General features: G+C 41.5%; 1 protein-coding gene across 2 annotated transcripts in view; it reads right to left on the bottom strand.

Annotated features, from left to right (window-relative positions):
• Positions 1–265: 265 nt before the first annotated feature.
• LOC147009496 (uncharacterized) overlaps positions 266–17,970 on the bottom strand; it is a 46,936-nt gene continuing 29,231 nt past the window's right edge. For both annotated transcript variants that reach the window (XM_085861768.1, XM_085861767.1), the window contains one exon: positions 266–4,150. In XM_085861768.1, the coding sequence (XP_085717894.1) occupies positions 2,937–4,150 (1,214 nt within the window). In that variant the 3' untranslated portion in view covers positions 266–2,936. The remainder of the gene's footprint in view (positions 4,151–17,970) is intronic.

The following is a 17,970-nucleotide window of genomic DNA, read 5'->3' as shown; positions in this document are numbered from 1 at the left end:
CCGCCTTCCCTTCCCCTCACACTGCCTTCCCTTCCCCTCACACTGCCTTCCCTTCCCCTCATGGTGCCTTCCTTTCCTCTCATGCTACCCATTCCTTTGTCAGTCACTTTCCCAGCCCTCCTCACTCTACCCTTTTCCTCTTTCCCCTCCCCCTCCTTGCTCTCCCTTCCTCCTTCCCCCCCCCCACACCACTCTCATAGTATTCCCATCAGCGAAGCGACAGGTGGTATTTCCTCATATTTAAATAAATCAGTGTAGCCATGGCTTCAACATGTTACTTTATTCAAACAGGCATTTTCATGACAATTCAATATCTTGTTGAAAATATTTTTCCTTTTTTCACTTCTTGGTAAATTTCTGAGTTCTGAGTTCTGAGTAAATAAAACACTTCTGAGTTCAAAAGCATGCCCTCCATAAAAGAGGGTTCACCATTATCAGGAAATCTTTGGTTACAGCCAACCATGTGGCTTTCCCCACAGGATGCTGGCTGTTTGATAGGGGTCACTGATTGCACTCAGTGGAGTTGTTCCAATAAGTTAAACACCCATAGGGCTGCACACCCTAAAGGCTCTCTGCTCTTTGTGATCAAAATCCAGTATGATTTCTCATGTGTTTTAAGATTGCCTGAAGGATTAAGATTTTTTTCACAAACTGTACATTTATATAGGTATTCACCATTGTGAATTATCCTATGTGTCAAGGTGTGCTGATTATATGAAAGATTTTAGAGAAATTGTGCAATTGTACAAGCGATCACCATTATTACTTCTCATGTGTGCTTGAAGGTGGGATAATTGAGTGAAAGATGTTCCATAAATTGTGTATCGGTGTTATTTCGCAAGTGTCATGAGCTTGCATCATCTGATGAAGGATTTCCCACAATTTTTTGCATTTGTTTGGACATTCTCTTTGATTGTAATCACCTCGTTCTCCCGTTGGTTGTTATCTCGATTATGTGGGTTTTAGAAGATGGAACGGAGTCTTTCTATGTCTCAAAATATCCACCTCCATGAGCGTGTGAGTGTGTATATAATATGTATAATATGTCACATATAATGGGTGTGTGTGCGTGCGTGTTTGCTTCTAAGCTAATGTTATTCCCCCCTTTTAATGCTAATCTAATGCTACTCCCCCATTCTTGGGCTCGTGCTGCTGTGCCCCATAGTTCTTAATTGTGAATTTTCATGTGCTTTTAAAGATGGGATGACTAATGAAAATAATTTCTACAAACTATGCCATTGTATGAGCGATTACCATTATTAGTTCTCATAAGCATTTTCAGGTTGGATAAATGAATAAAACATTTCACACAAATTGCGCATTTGTACGGTCATTCTCTATTTTTAATTAACAAGTGTGTTTTAAGGCGGGATGATTGAGTGAAAGATTTTCCGCAAATTGTGCATCAGTGCGGACGTTCTCTCATGTAATTTCTCAAGTGTCATGAGCTCGTATTATATGATTAAGGATTTCCCAAAATTTTTGCATTTGTGTAGGCATTCTCCATGTTTGTAATCTCCTTCTCCCATTGGTTATCTCCTCTTTGTGGGTTTCAGGAGGTGGGGAGAACTCAAAATCTCCATGTCATATTTGGTGAAGGATCATGATTCATGAACCAAACTGTGAAACTTTGTTCTCATAGCCTTGTTCCAAGGGCTCTTTTCAAAATTTTCAATGAACCTCTGACAGTCTCTCCTTGTAGCTCGTTTGGAATAGTCATTCCCAGAATAATTTTTGAGTTCCCAGTAAGGGTTTTCTTCATCATTCCTGTAGCTCTATCACTGGTACAATTTCAGCTTTCTTCAATTTCCAAGTCCTCTTGACCTCATTTTTCATATCCTGGTATTTGGTCATTTTTCCTGATTTATCTATCATTTAGTCCAAAGTCATTGGGAACTGAAACCTCGATCAACAATGCTGACTTCCTTTTTGTATATGAGCATCATGTGCAGATGCAATGCTTTGTTTGCAATGTCCACACTTGATGGGATCATCTTGTCATACATGAACATTATTTGTACATTTTCAAGGATTGGATTTGATTTGTGTTTTCATGATTGTTCTGAGACGGATGTTGTAATGTTTACAGATATGCTGGTGGATTACTCGACAGACACTGTCATGCCTTTCTTTGTACAACTGTTCTGGCATGAGTTTTTTACATCCTGAAAGGCAGTGAGTGGTACTTTGTTTCTTCCCCACAAAATCTGCATTTGTCCAATTGGCTCAATCCCACCATTTTCTTCAAGGCATTAGTGTAGTGTCCTTGGTCTTGAGCATTTTTGATGACTTGTTCCCCATCCCAACTAATTTGACCTCTTCTTAGCCATTCCAATGAGCCTTCCTTGTCAATCCCTATCCTGTCAAGCTCTTTTAATTTTTTTTTTTTAAGTTTGTTACTAAATGGATTAAAGGTCCCTTTTCTTGGCTGTTGTTTTCTTGCTCGTGTACAAATGTCATCCAATAGTCTCTTGAGCTTTTCCCATACTCCACCAGTCCTACATATAATGTTCTGTGCACTGGGTTAAGCTCCATCAGATGGCCTCATCCTTCTCATCTCGGTAACTACAACCTCGGTATGCATTGGTTTTTGTCGAATATTTTGTGAATAGTTAGAAGTTTCCTTTTGTTGGTGTATAGATTGTTGATCTCCAATTGTGGCCAGTTTATAAGTGCACAGCTATATTCGATTACCAGCACTGCAAGTTGGTTTATCGCTTTGGTTTTGTTTCTTGGAGAGAGGGATGACTTCAGAATTAGTCGTGTTCTGCGAAGGTATTCTTTGTTGATTATTTTACGCATTTTTTGTGCTGCACCTGGGGACCTTCTTCTATTCATAAGTATTTGTAGGATGCTTCGTTTTCTAGTTCCTGTGTTGTTATACTTTGATCGACTTGAGATGTTGTCTGTTATTTTGTTTTTTTCCCAATTTTTTGCTAAAAAACATTCTGTTCAATTTGTTGTTCTCCATTGTGGATTCTCATATGTGTTTTAAGGTTGGATGACTGACAATAAGTTTTTCCACAAACTGGGCATTTGTACGGGCGTTCGCCATTGTGAATTCTCATGTGTGTTTTAAGGTGACACGATCGATTGAAAGATTTTCCACAACTTGAGCATTTATACGGGCACTCTCCACTGTGAATCATCATGTGTTGTCTAAGGCTTGACGAACGACTGAAAGATTTTGCACAAACTGTGCATTTATGTGGTTGTTCTCCATTGTGAACTGCCATATGTGTTTTAAGGGTGGATAACCAATTAAAATTTGTTCCACAAACTGTGCATTTGTATGGGCATTCTCCATTATGAATTCTCATGTGCGTTTTAAGGTTGGACGACTGACTACAAGTTTTTCCACAAATTGAGCATTTGTACGGGCGTTCACCATTGTGACTTCTCATGTGTATTTTAAGGTGACATGAATGACTAAAAGATTTTCCACAACTTGAGCATTTGTATGGGCATTCTCCACTGTGAATCATCATGTGATGCCTCAGGGTCGCCGATACACGAAAAGATTTTCCACAAACTGTGCATGTGTACGGGCACTCACCACTGTGAATCATCATGTGTTGTCTAAGGTTGGACGACCCACTAAAAGATTTTCCACAAACGGTACATTTGTACGGACGTTCTCCACTGTGAATTATGATGTGTGTTTTAAGGGTGTATGACCGATTAAAAGATTTTTCACAGACTGTGCATTTGTATGGGCGTTCTCCACTATGAACTGACATGTGTATTTTAAGGCTGTCTAACCGATTGAAAGTTTTTCCACAATTTGTGCAATTGTATGGGCGTTCTCCACTGTGAACTGACATGTGTATTTTAAGGCCATCTAACCGGTTGAAAGTTTTTCCACAATTTGTGCATTTGTATGGGTGTTCACCATTGTGAGTTCTCACGTGTGTTCTCAATTGGAATGGCCAAACGAATGATTTTCCACAAGTTTTGCATTTGTATGAACGTTCACTTTTCTTTCTTTTTTGAGCCTTGCTAAATTTATTCTGTGCAAACATTTCCTTATTCAGTTTGTCTTGTGTGTAAAAAGACCTCTTCTTCGTTTCAGTTGGTGAGTCCTGCGGGCATGTGTCTTCATCATTCATAATAGTAAGTGCAGTCTCCCTTGTAGATTCAGTGAATTCTCCTGCAAATACAACATCACATGACCTGTAAAAAACATATCAGATTCTGTTGAATACTCACAACATCATTCTGACAAACGTACCAAAGGCTAACATGTACGTATGCATTTGTTCCATAAGAGAAACATAAAATTAATCACGAGATGATCTGACATTCAAACTTGGCCTATATTCCTTAATACCCTGACTGTTAAATATTGGAATTGAACAAGGGAAAAATTTTTAAAAAATAAAAAGACATAACATGTCATGGTCCCCGTTGTTTTAGTAATTTTGCTGAACGAAGTTAAATGGCGAGCCCATATTTATTTACAACTAAAATGGCCACCACTCGGCCATATTTGATAAGATCGCAAAATGAAGTGAGGTGCAAGTGTATGCCATCGTGTCGTGTGCTTGTGCCACGTTTGAACAAAATTGGACCATGCATGTTCGAGAAATAGTTGGTGACAAGTTTAAGTACCGTAAAGAGGGGTGAATTTGAACCGTTTTTGAAGTTTTTTTCAATTTTGAAGACCTTAAACGAAATAAATGTGTGTTATTATTGGCTTTAAATTCCCTCCAGAGTGTGATCTTTCCAACACCCCAAGTTGGTGACCACCAGATGAGGGGAAGATGGATATTTTTTGTTTTTTGATATTCAGGCGTTCAAAAGTCACCTTGTGTTGGGGGTATGCTTGAAAACCGACCAATTCACCAGGTTTGAACACCTACCAAGTGATGATATTCAAAATATTTTCCTAATTGGAGGAGCTTTGAATGGTTTAAGAGTTTAAAAAAATTAGCACAACACAATAGCAAATTTCTGCTTTATTCTGCTCATTATAAAACAAAATTTCAACAGAACATTGGAAAGTATGAAATTAACAATTTTGTGAGCAAAACTTGCTCATAATTATTTGGTATTTTCAGTCATATTTGGTGACCTTAGAATAAAATTTTCACCATTCACAAGTTATTTCTAATGTCATGGTGTTTTTCAAATAAATTCACAATTCAAATTTTCACCATTCAGAGCTATTGACAGCAAACCGCAGCACACCTCTTTGCACTGTCTACCCTGCCAAAGATGGACTCAAAGTCAAACATGCATGTGTCAGTTTCGTCAGGGCAGACAAAAAAAAAAAAAGAGTTGCATTGCAAACTCTTCTACTTTTGTTCTTCTCAAAAGTTCCTTGAAATGCTGTGCTTCCAAATGGCAGGTCAACTTGGCCATGATAGACTTTGCAACTTTTGGGGTTTCCTGAAAAAGTAACCAGTAGCCAGTTGCTGACCTCAATCTCACTTGATTCCTTCACCTTCTTGACATCTGTCAAATGGAACAAGTCCTCATCGGATGTATCTGCAGGATCATTTCCAGACCCTTCTGAGGCATTGCTTGCATTGCTTTTTTCCTCCTGGTCATCACTTCCCTTCTCTGTGTCATCACTTTCATCATGGTCATTAGATACCTCATCATCATCAGTTTGTGTTTCTGGATCCTCCTTTTCAAAGTCATCAGTGGTGACAGATTTGCCAGGAGCAACATATACCTTGCTTCATTTCCTGCATTTTTGTTGGGTTGTGGAAGTTTAAAAGCGTTTCATTCAGGACCTGGTTGGATATTTGCTTGCTCTTTTCCATAGGACGGCGCTTCAAGACAGCATTGCGATCTACTGGAAATATGCCACAGGCTCGAAATCCAGTTTTCATGTTCTCTGCTTTAACATAACTGTAACTGAACCTGCTCCTCAAGCTGTTTAAGCATCTTTGAAAAACTCATACTTCGGAAGGGTGTTTGTAGATTTGGTTTCAGCCTTCCACGATGACAATATGACTCACCATTTGATCTTCAGAGGCCTGAAATGAGCCATGTCAAGAGGTTGTGTGAGCTATGTCAAGAGAAAGATGAATTTGATGTGCTTCTCACACTCTACAATTATATCCTCATGAACATGGCTCGTCAGATTATCTCTGATTATGACTTTTGTTCTATTCTATTTTTCGCAGCTGGGAGAAAGCTGGTTATGAACCAGTCATGGAATGTATGCCCATCGAACCATCCACTACGGGTTCCATTGAATATTGTGCCTTTTGATCCCCCATCACACCATCTTGACCAGAGATGCTCTGATTATAAACGATATATGGGGGTACTATTCCAGCTGCATTTCCGCAAAACATTACTGATATGGCTGCTTTCGAATGGTTTATAACTCGTTCCGGATATTTCAGTCCACGCTTTACCACCTCTCTCTTTTTCCCAGGGTCATCTGTGAAATTTGTCTCATCATAGTTCCATATGCTTTCTGTAGGAACATCTTGGAGGCTCTCTTCAAGGTTGTCAAAATATTAATTTATCTGATTTTGTCCAACTTCAGCACGGAACATTTTGATATTCTCAGTGAACCTGGTTGTCAAAGTGTTGTGTCACTTGAGGAATCCCTACGCCCATTCCACTCCAGGTAAGTTGCCCTTGAACTTGGTTACTATCTTGCCAGCTTTATCTGGCATGGCTTTCACCAGCAATCGAATCTCAAACTTGTCAAGGGGGGGTCACCACAATGATCATGTAGTTAATGTCTTCACGATTCGTTCTCCTTCCTCAGCTGAATGCAGTTTGACCACCCGATTGAGCTTTGTGTTTGTTATTTATCTTGTGAATGAGTGCTCCCATAGGTATGTTATATTGTTTGGATGCTTTACGCAGGCTCAGTCTTCCTTCCAAAATATCTTCAACTATTTTTTCCAAAGATCCTCCTGTATAATTGTTAACCTCTGCCATCGAAGATGGATGGAGGTTACTGTTTTCACACCTTTCTGTTTGGTACTTTTGATGCCTTCCGTTTCTGTTTGTTAGTTTGTTTGTTACTTACGAAATCTAAAGATTTCGTAAGTATATTGATGCCTTCCGTTTCTGTTTGTTTGTTTGTTTGTTTGTAGGCACGATAACTCGAGAACGGAAGAAGCTACCAATGTCAAATTACACCACGTGATTCAGGGGGTGATGGCTAGTGCTGATTAGATTTTGGTCAAAATCGGTCAAAGGTCAAGGTCACAGTGAGGCCAAATATTCGATTTTTGATGGTTTGGTACAGATAACTCGAACGGAACAAGCTACCAATGTCAAATTACACCAAGTGATTCAGGAGGGTGATGGCTAGTGCTGATTAGATTTTGGTCAAAATCGGTCAAAGGTCAAGGTCACAGTGAGGTCAAACATAATTCCGTAAATTCACGTGGAGAAATGGAGTATTTTTGCTTCGCTCGACGTTACGAGTTCATTTTAACTTCGATTAATTTTGTCTTCGGTTTTTGCGATCGCTTAGGACGCTTAAAACTCGGTTGTCGAAATTCTGGTAAAACTCGGATGTTTTGGAGACGTTTTAAGATTGTATAAAAATATTTCACTCGACGCGTCACGGGTCGTCCCATGATGCAGTGTGCTCGAGCAGACGCGTCGTTGAGTTACGTTAAGGTATAATTGCGTGGAGAAATGGAGATTTTTGCTTCGCTCGACGTTACGATTTTTGATGGTTTGATACAGAATCATCATAGAAACTTCTGGTTTGCGTCGCTACCTTCTCTACAGACAGCTTTTATTAGACAAGGTCAGAGGTCAAGTTGACGATTTCGTAAGTACCAGTCTATGACTGCTTGTTTGTTTGTTTGTTTGTTTGTGAACAGTATTACGGAAAAACTCCTCGACGGATTTCTACGAAACTTGGTGGGGGGGGGGTTTAGGTCTGGTCAAAGGATCATGCCATTGGATGTTGGACTTGGTCCAAAATCCAATATGGCCGCTATGGCGGCCAATTTGAAAAAAAATATTTGAATTTTTTTTTTTTGCATTTCTACATGTTTTAAGTGATTTCCAACCCCCCCGCCCCCCAAAAAAATTGTTAGAGAAAAAAAATTTTGAAAGTTTTTTTTCACCAAAATTTCGATTTTTTTTTTTTTTTGCATTTGTACATGTTATGAGTGATTTCCAACAAAAAAACATGCCAAAATTATAATTAGGGCTGATTTTGGAACTTCAGGTGGATATACACACGTAAAATCAATTTCTGTCTCAAGGAATCTAGTTATGACGAATGAATTGAGTATGTAAAAGTTAAAAGTAAAAGGGAAAGTTGCAAACTATAACTCTGTGAGCACTGTTGACGTCAAATTGAATGAATAGGATCCATCAGGTTCACTTGAGTGACCTCGCAGTATTGGCGGCAGAGGTTTTGCACTCTACCGAGTGCTCCCCCTCTAGTTATATTATATGTTCGACTACCCAGGTTCCATTTATAATTTTGTGGCATCTTTCTTGAAAAAGACAAAGTACAGTGTAGGTACTATCTTAAGGGGCTGTCACACCTTGACGTTTTAGCCAGCGTATGGCAAGGTCTCAAAATGTATGTAAAACGCTGGCGTACGCTGAACTATTGATGTTTTTAAAAAAAGTTTTGGGCGTATAATAATGTGTTGGACGTATGCATAACGTATTAGTAACGCACACAGAACGTTTTACTCACATATAGATAACTTATACCAACAAATGCTGAGCGTGTTGTCGGCGTTCACAACGTATGCCCAACGATAGTCTAACTTATGCATAGCACGGCAGCGTATCGCCGACGATCACGTGGCGTAGGCTATTCATAGGCTGCGGCTCGACGATTTAAATCATAACCGCACTAAACATCGAAGTGTGAAGCCGCTGTCACACCTTGAAGTTTTAGCCAGCGTATGCCGACGTATGAAAAATTTGCTGAACCAAGCTGGCACACGTCTAATAAGTTATGGGTAAGTTTTGTACAAGTTAAGAGCACGCTGGCATACGTCGGAGTTTTCGGGCATACGTCGTCATACGTCGAGAAATTTTCAGCATGTTGAAAATTTCTCGACGTACTCGACATTTGACACACGTTCCGCATACGCTGGCATAAGTTGTAGGCACGCTACGCGATCGTTGACACACGTTACTCATAAGTCGAAACACGTCAAGGTAATGGTTAGCGTCAGTGTTCCAGACTCCTTGGTTTTCTTTTTTTGTTGTTTTTTTTTCTTCGGTACGACGGTGATGTTGACACTTCGATTTCTAGTGCGGTTATGATTTAAATCGTTGAGCGGCAGCCTATTAATTATATTATATTATAACCGCACTAGAAATTGAAGTGTCAACATCACCATCATACCGAAGAACCCCCCCCCTCCCAAAAAAAAAAAACAGGGAGTCTGGAACACTGACGCTAACCATTACCTTGACACGTTTCGACTTATGAGTAACTTACAAGTAACGTGTGTGGACGTGTGTCAACGATCGCGTAACGTGCCTACAGCACGTTACTCATAGGTTAGAAATAAGTTTCGGGTACCCTAAACATTACCTCGACGTGTTTCGACTGATGAGTAACTTACAAGTAACGTGTGTCAACGATCGCGTAACGTGCCTACAACTTATGGCCAGCGTTATACGGAATGTGTGAGTCATACGCTGGCATACGTCGAAAAATTTCAAACATGGAAAATTTGTCTAACACCTCGGCGTACTACGAAAAAAAGCCAGCGTACTAAGACGTTTGCCAGCGTGCTCTTAACGTATATAAAAACTTACCCATAACGTATTCGACATGTGCCAGCATTTTAGCCAAATTTTGCATACGTCAGGCATACGCTGGCTCAATCGTCAAGGTGTGACAGGGCCTTTATACAGGCAGCATGTCATGTATACTATAGATACAGCTAGGGCAGAAGATGCTCAGTGTATCTGAGAGCACCTAAAATCTCAAAGCTTTCAGGGCCCTTAAGTGGGCCCCGGATCTTACATCGTGATAGTTTCGCACTCGCAGCATCTTGGCGAGTATGCACCGTGTTCCCTTCATAAAAATTCTGGATCCACCTTTGGAGTGGATGATACAGATAGACACTTACACCATTATAATATATATATATATATATATATATATATATATATATATATATATATATATGTATACACACACACACACACACACACACACACACACACACACACACACACACACACACACACACACACACACACACACACACACACACACACACACACACACACACACACACACACACACACGAGCCTGGTGTTGGCGCAGTGGTTAGGGCAGCGGCTTGGGATCCAAAAGGTCCTGAGTTCAAGCCCCGTTGGGCCACTGAATTAATACACCAGGGGGTTGACTCAGCCTGTCATCCTTCCGAGGTCGGCAAAATGAGTACCAGTGTACTGGGCCGGTGTATACCCCGGTTAAAATGTGTACCATATCCCTGTGTCGTAAGAGGCGACCAGGGTTGCGTCAGGAAGGGCATCCGGCGTAAAACATGTGCCAAATCACTATGCGGATCATGCGGATGATCCACTGTGGCGACCTCTTAAAGGGAGCAGCCGAAAGAAAAAGAAGAAGATATGTATATATATATATATATGTATATATATATATATATATGTATATATATATATATATATATATATATATATATATATATATATATATATATATATATATATATATATATATATATATATATATATATATATATTCGTCGGGCATCACGATCGGGTGAGTGGCAGGAAATTTATCAATAAAAAAAAGGTTTTATTTCTTTCTTTATTTATTTCTGCCATTATTCTACGGATCCGGTTGCTTTCTTTCCACGAACCGCGGACCTGCGGTGAAGAATCTGTGATCTATAGGGTGCATATAAACAACAATTCACAGTTAAGACGTTACCATTATCAGCAAATTAATAGTAAGGCATTACGGTACCTACCACAGTCGGTAAGATTGACCAAGAAGGAGTCACGTGACCTCTCAAATGTGCTAATCGATAATTATTCAAAAATATTACAAATACAACCTACACATCGATTTAAAAGTAATTTTACTGCTCACCTAACGACATAACTCTCAAGGGTGAAAAAAAAAGTCCGTCGGAAAAAAAAGGTTATCACCTGCACTAACGTCACCAAATATAGCTAACTTAGGAGTGCAACCACAGTTTGGGTGTAAACGGGTGTGTTCAAACTCATCCCTCTGGTGTTTTTAATCCACCCAGAAAAAAAATAAACAAAATAAGTTATCAACATGCAATGCCTAATGTTGGCAAGATTAAACTTGATCACCCATGTGAATATCAACCTGGTTTGACAAAGCAAAATATGAAGACCACACAGATATTTTTTTTTCCACAACTGCAAATCGAGTGAAAATTGAGTTTTTGCAGTTTGTGCAATAACCAGCTGCATATGAACAAATAGCATACGTCTCATCCCCATGAGATAGAATCATACCTCACCTGCATACTCCCATTTTGCATTTGGCTGGAATCTGCATATCAACAGAAAAAAAAAAATCATCCAAATGAACCCCGTAACAAGTGTTCAGTCACCCCGGCGGTCAGTCACCCCCCTTTATGGTAACAAAATGGCCGTCAGTCGACCATCTTGCATGTGATCTCAAAAAAAAAAATTATGTGCATATGTAAGCAATCATTCATGATCTGTGTGCCAAATTTGAACAACATCGGCAAATGCATGTCCGAGAAATGGTTGAGAACTTGTTAAACATCGGGATTTTTACAACTACAATGGCCGCCAGTCGGCCATCTTTGATTGCATCACAAAACAAATTGATGTGCATATGTACACATACCATCATGTGTTGTCTTTTTTCCAAGTCTGGGGGGGGGGGTCAAATTTAGTCCCTACATATCCGAGATACGGTTGCGGTGCACAGATATGAAAATGATAAAGAAGCCCCCGTTTTGGACTTGCTAACAAAGCTTATGATGAACAGGTCAGGTCAAGTGTGGGAACATGCACCAGAGCAACACGTTACTGTGTCCACAAATTGATGTGCATATGTACACATACCATCATGTGTTGTCTTTTTTCCAAGTCTGGGGGGGGGGGGTCAAATTTAGTCCCTACATATCCGAGATACGGTTGCGGTGCACAGATATGAAAATGATAAAGAAGCCCCCGTTATGGACTTGCTAACAAAGCTTATGATGAACAGGTCAGGTCAAGTGTGGGAACATGCACCAGAGCAGCACGTTACTGTGTCCACTTTCCGCCGGTACGGTACCAGGGGCCTCCGTATGACCATCCTAATCTCTTTGAGATGCTGATTAACCTGCTGCAACCACGAGGCACGTGGTCGGCCCATTGGCGTCCTCCACTCACGAGGCTCCCTCGCTGAGAGAATCTGGTGAGTAGGATTAGCGTCAGGAAAACAAGCCACATGTCCATACAGCCGCACCTGACGCTCACGGAAAATCCAGGTAAAAATATCTCATTTGAGTCTCTCTCAGCAACCGCTCGTTGGACACAGTCTGACTAGCGAGAGCCAAGGATTCTCCGAAGAGACCTGGTTCCAGAGCTGTTCCACAGTAATATGCTACATTTAAGGGTCTTATCTTCAGGAGCTATCACGAGCCTGATGTTGGCGCAGTGGTTAGGGCAGCGGCTTGGGATCCAAAAGGTCCTGAGTTCAAGCCCCGTTGGGCCACTGAATTAATACACCAGGAGGTTGACTCAGCCTGTCATCCTTCCGAGGTCGGCGAAATGAGTACCAGTATACTGGGCCGGTGTATACCCCGGTTAAAATAGGTGTACCATATCCCTGTGTCGTAAGAGGCGACCAGGGTTGCGTCAGGAAGGGCATCCGGCGTAAAACATGTGCCAAATCACTATGCGGATCATAGGGTTGATCCGCTGTGGCGACCCCTAATGGGAGCAGCCGAAAGAAGAAGAAGAAGAAGAAGATCTTCAGGAGCTATCACAGAATTCCTAAAGTATCCATAGAATACCACTAACATGTTTTTAGGTGAATATAAATGTAGATATATACTATTTATAGCAAAACCGCTATTGTCCTAAAATTAAAGCGTGCAGATAAAATTTTATTCACTGTGATGGGAATAAATCTTTGTCGTAAGTGCTATATTAAAAACTAAATTGATTTACCAAGAGTTTTATATGAACACATACGTTTTTGATTGAGACTGGTTTAGATTGTATGTGTAAAAAGACTTTACTTATGATATCCCACACCCTGAATTTGCCAAAAATATACTTTAATGTGAATGCTGGGGGGTTGAAAACAGAGTAACAATCGTTATGCTATTGGTCAATTCATCATGAAAGAAACAAAATGCTCAAGCTGCACAACCTTTAAAAATACGGTCTTGTTCTTTTTGAGATAACATAACTTAACCTAAATGACAAATGTGTAACAAAGGATAATATTAGTGGTAAGTCCATATCGCCGTAAAAGCTGTACAAAAATCTGGCTTTCCGATTGCGGACCAGTCACGTTTGTTACAGAAGGCTTTGAGCCATTTCTGTTAACTAGTGCATGCCCGTAGGTGCATGCCCATAGGTGCAAACAAAACAAAACAAAAAACTTTCAAACCGCATGCCAGAAACAACTACACAGGCCGTTCCTTCGCTATCACGTGCCCGTATGTGCGTGGCCGTATATGCAAAAATAAATAAATAAATAAATAAATAAATTAAAAAAAAAAAAACTTTCAAACCGCGTGCCAGAAACAACAACCACACAGACCGTTCCTTCGCTCTCGTAAACGACGACTGGATTGGGGCATTGTGTTTAAGAAAGTACAGAAATCGAGAAACAAAGAATACAGTAAGTCGATAAATCAAGAAAAAAAAAATCGAGAAAGAATACAGTAATCAGCACTGACTGGATTGGGGTATTGGGTTTAATAAAATCGAGAAAGTACAGAAATCGAGAAAGAAAGAATCGAGAAAGAATACAGTAATCGTCACTATCCGGAAGTGAAGTCCTCACTATCCAGAAGTTCACATCTGGCAGTTACGATTATTCGCAATTTAGTTTTAATGGCCAATTATTCAATTAGCGCCAACGTATTTTGCCTTTTATTGCAAGGAAAAACACAAAGAGAAGAGGAAAGAGGAGAAAAAAAAAAAACGTGCAAAAAAATAATTTACTTCCTGCTTCGGCGCATACCAGCACTCTGATGTTACCCAAATTTATGCGTCAAATATGAAAACGATCATAACTTGGGGCATTGTGTTTATCTATAAATGCGCATAACTAATCGAGAAATTATTAGAATACACGAAAAAAAACGTTCAAAAAAATAATTTACTTCCTGCTTCAGAGCATATTAGCACTCTGATGTTACCGAAATTTATGCACCATCTAATATGAAAACGATCATAACTTGGGGCATTGTGTTTATCCATAAATGCGCATAAATCGAGAAATTAGAATACACGAAGTCATCATTATCCGGAAGCCCGTATGTTGTAACCCGTAATGGGGAACGCGGCTGCCTGCAAAAAAAAAAAATTCAAACCGCGAGCAACAAACAACAACCACACAGGCCGTTTCTTCGCTCTCGCGTGCCCGTACGTGGGTGGCGCGGAAGTTTGCATATCACAGTTACGATGACTCGCAATTTAGGTTTTAATGGCCAATTATTCAATTTGCGCCAACGTATTTTGCCTTTTCGCAATGTCCTCACAAGGAAAAACAAAAAGAGAAGAGAAGAGAGAGAAAAAAAAATTACTTCCTGGTTCGGAGCATACCAGCACTCTGATGTTACCGAAATTTATGCACCGTCTCATATGAAAACGATCATAACTTGCGGCATTGTGTTTATCTATAAATGCGCATGAGAAATCGAGAAATTATTAGAATACACGAAGTCATCACTCTCCGGAAGTCCGTACGTTGTAACCCGTAATGGGGAACGCGGCTGAGCTTCCCTTCCCCATCGGCCACGCCCACGCAACAACGTGTATTGTCATTGGATTGGTAAATAAATGGCCATAACTTGGGAAGCACTTGTCCAATTAATATCAAACCTTGAAAAGGCACATTCTCAGGTCCCCAGCAATATATCTGGCAAGTTTCAATTAGATCGGACCAGCGGTTGTCGAGAAACAGCGATCACACACACACACACACACACACACACACACACACACACACACACACACACACACACACACACACACACACACACACACACACACACACACACACACACACACACACACACACACACACACACACACACACGCACACACGCACACACGCACACACACAGCTGTAATTATAGATAGATGAAGACAGAACACCCCATCAATAAATTGTGCTGGGTTAGATTATCTTCTTACTGTTGGATTCTAGTAGTGGAGGGGTCAGTCTTTTATTTCCCCTCATTTGCAAGATAAACTGGACACACTTAATGTGGACTATGTATGTAACACAATGGTTACCCATTACTGTGGAAAGGCTAACCAAAGGAATTAAGTCTCCTTCTCAGACCCTTGGTCAGAGTTCAAGTCTCACATCCATAGAGCAAGACTGGAAGCACCAAGAACCTGAAGACTCGTACTTTGGTCCTGCTTAGGTACCGACAGCGCCACACCCCATGATCCAGTGAATCCATGACTCCCCAGGCCTGACCCACACATCTGGTGACCTCTGGCTCACAGTCAGCAGAGACATGAATATCACTGCCAAGGTAAGTGAATCTGTCTGTGACCTCAACATCCTCACCACAAACAAGTACAGACAAGACAGCAGCATCCAATATATAATTGAAAGCTTTGTTATTAGTTTTGACCCAGGAAGCCTGTAATCCCAGCGGCTCCGAATCCTCATTCAGCACCTCGAGGACCCCCAAAAGGATATCCAGAGTCTCTGCACAGATGAATGCATCATTTGCGAAATAAAGGTAAGAGATCTTGACATTCCCAAACGATGCACTGCAGCTTTATCTCTCTGACATCCTCCCCAGTATCCAGTCCATACAAGCGCTCAAAAGTGTGGAGGGCAATAAACACCCCTAACAAACTTCAGCAACAACTCAATATAAGTCGGAGATGGTATCACCACATCTCACAGCAATCTCGGTCGGAGAGTCTCGTTCAGACATCAGATTAATCAGTTTTGGTGGCAGCCCTTGAAGACCAAGAATCCTCCAGAGGGCATCCCGATTCACTGAATCGAAAGCTTTGCAGAGATCAACACGGGCTGCAAGCAGCCCCTACCGAAACTCTCGTCTGTGTTCGCTGAGAACCCCAAGGGCAAGGATACAGTCAATCGTTGACTTCTTTGCTGTAAAGTTTGACTGCTCTGGGCATTTGTGCTCAAGCAGATGGGGGGGAACCTGATCAAGAATTATCTGAGCAAAGACCTTGCCCAGCACTGAGAGCAGCGTCACCCCCCGATAGTTGTTGCAGTCTTGGCGATCACCCTTCTCTTTCCATAAAAGGACAACAAGACCAGTCTTCCAGTCAGTTGGGATGATGCCTGTGTTCCAGGCAGAGCACAGAACTGCATGCAACGACATGAGTACAGCATTTCCACCAGCCTTGAGAAGTTGAACATTGATGCCACAGATCCCAGGAGCTTTTCCCCATTTCAACCGGTTCACCACAGCCTGCGTTTCCAAAAACGAAGGTGCAACACAGTTGATTGGAGGGTAAGCAACAGAGATAGTAACACCCCTGACATGCAACTCAACAGCTGATGGATTAGCCTGGTACAGCCGCTCAAAGTAACCGGCCCCGCAGGCCTTCACTTCCGACTCCTCTTTCAAGAGTCCACCACCCTCCGCTTCAACTGCAGTACACAGAGGAATGGGCTTGGAGGAACGCAATGCCCGAATTCCCCTGTAAGCAGGACAGAATCACAACCACAGGTGATGCTCCACCCCTCACAGATTCCTCACACATAGGCCTCCTTGTCCACCCTCAGCTCACGTCCAGTTTTACGCCTAAACTCCCTGAACAGCTCAGCTCTGCCATTAAGCCTGGTCCTGAGACTCTTGTCAATGGTATCCAGTGTCCGTTGAGACAAAATTCTTCTTTACCCTTCAGTGAGTTCCAAGACATCCACCGGCAACATCAAGGTTGGTGGGCTTGAAGGCACTCCACAACTTTTCAGGATTCCCCAAAGTACCCAGACCCGCCAAATTCCCACTCAGCCTGTTCGCAAACTCTTCAGCTACCTTCTCATCCTTGAGCTAGTTAACATCCAGCCTTGGCAAGGATCGTAGCATTCTCCCAGATATAAGCTGTAACTTCAGAGTTGCAACCACAAGCCTGTGGTCGGTATTGAGGAAATGAGCACTCCAGTACACCATGAAGTTCTGGATCATCCTCCAGTGACCATCAACGATCACATGGTCAATCTCCTTTGCCACACCACCAGTGTTGGAATACCAAGTCCAGTGATGAACCTGTGGATGCTGAAACCATGAACCAGCCACCTTCAGTCCATAACTTCTTGCAAAGTCAAGGAAATTAGTGCTATTCTGGTTCATGGTTCCAGAAACAAAGGGACCAACACATGCTTCCTAACCATCCCTATCAGTTCCAGTCGATGCACTGAAATACTCTAAGACTAGAAGAGTATCTCGCATGAGGCACTGATCAACCACAGACTCGAGCATGTCATAGAATGCGTCCTTCACGGAAAGATCACTCGCCTTAGTCGGAGCATATACATAGACCAGGAAAACGACACCCGAGTGACGAATCCTTCATTTCATAATACGCTCATTGACCGGTGTTACTTCAATTATCATTGGAGTCAACTTAATGGACAGCTACAGCAACTCCTTGGGCATGGTAATCATCAGTGGGCAGACCAATCGTCGGTGTAACCACCCGCCATCATCTCACCAATATCCGGTCTCCGAACCTCAGAGAGTGCTGCAATACCAATGTTCAAACGCTTGAGCTCAGATAAGAGAGACAGGTGATCATCGTCTCTAAGGGATAGGACATTCCAGGCACCAAAGCCGAAGGGAC

The sequence above is a fragment of the Eptatretus burgeri genome, chromosome 17 (genome assembly GCF_056783735.1).
Source record: "Eptatretus burgeri isolate ZD-2024b chromosome 17, Ebu_testis_v1, whole genome shotgun sequence".
In the NCBI taxonomy this organism is placed as follows: Eukaryota; Metazoa; Chordata; class Myxini; order Myxiniformes; family Myxinidae; genus Eptatretus; species Eptatretus burgeri.
This window is presented reverse-complemented; position numbering and strand designations above follow the sequence as displayed.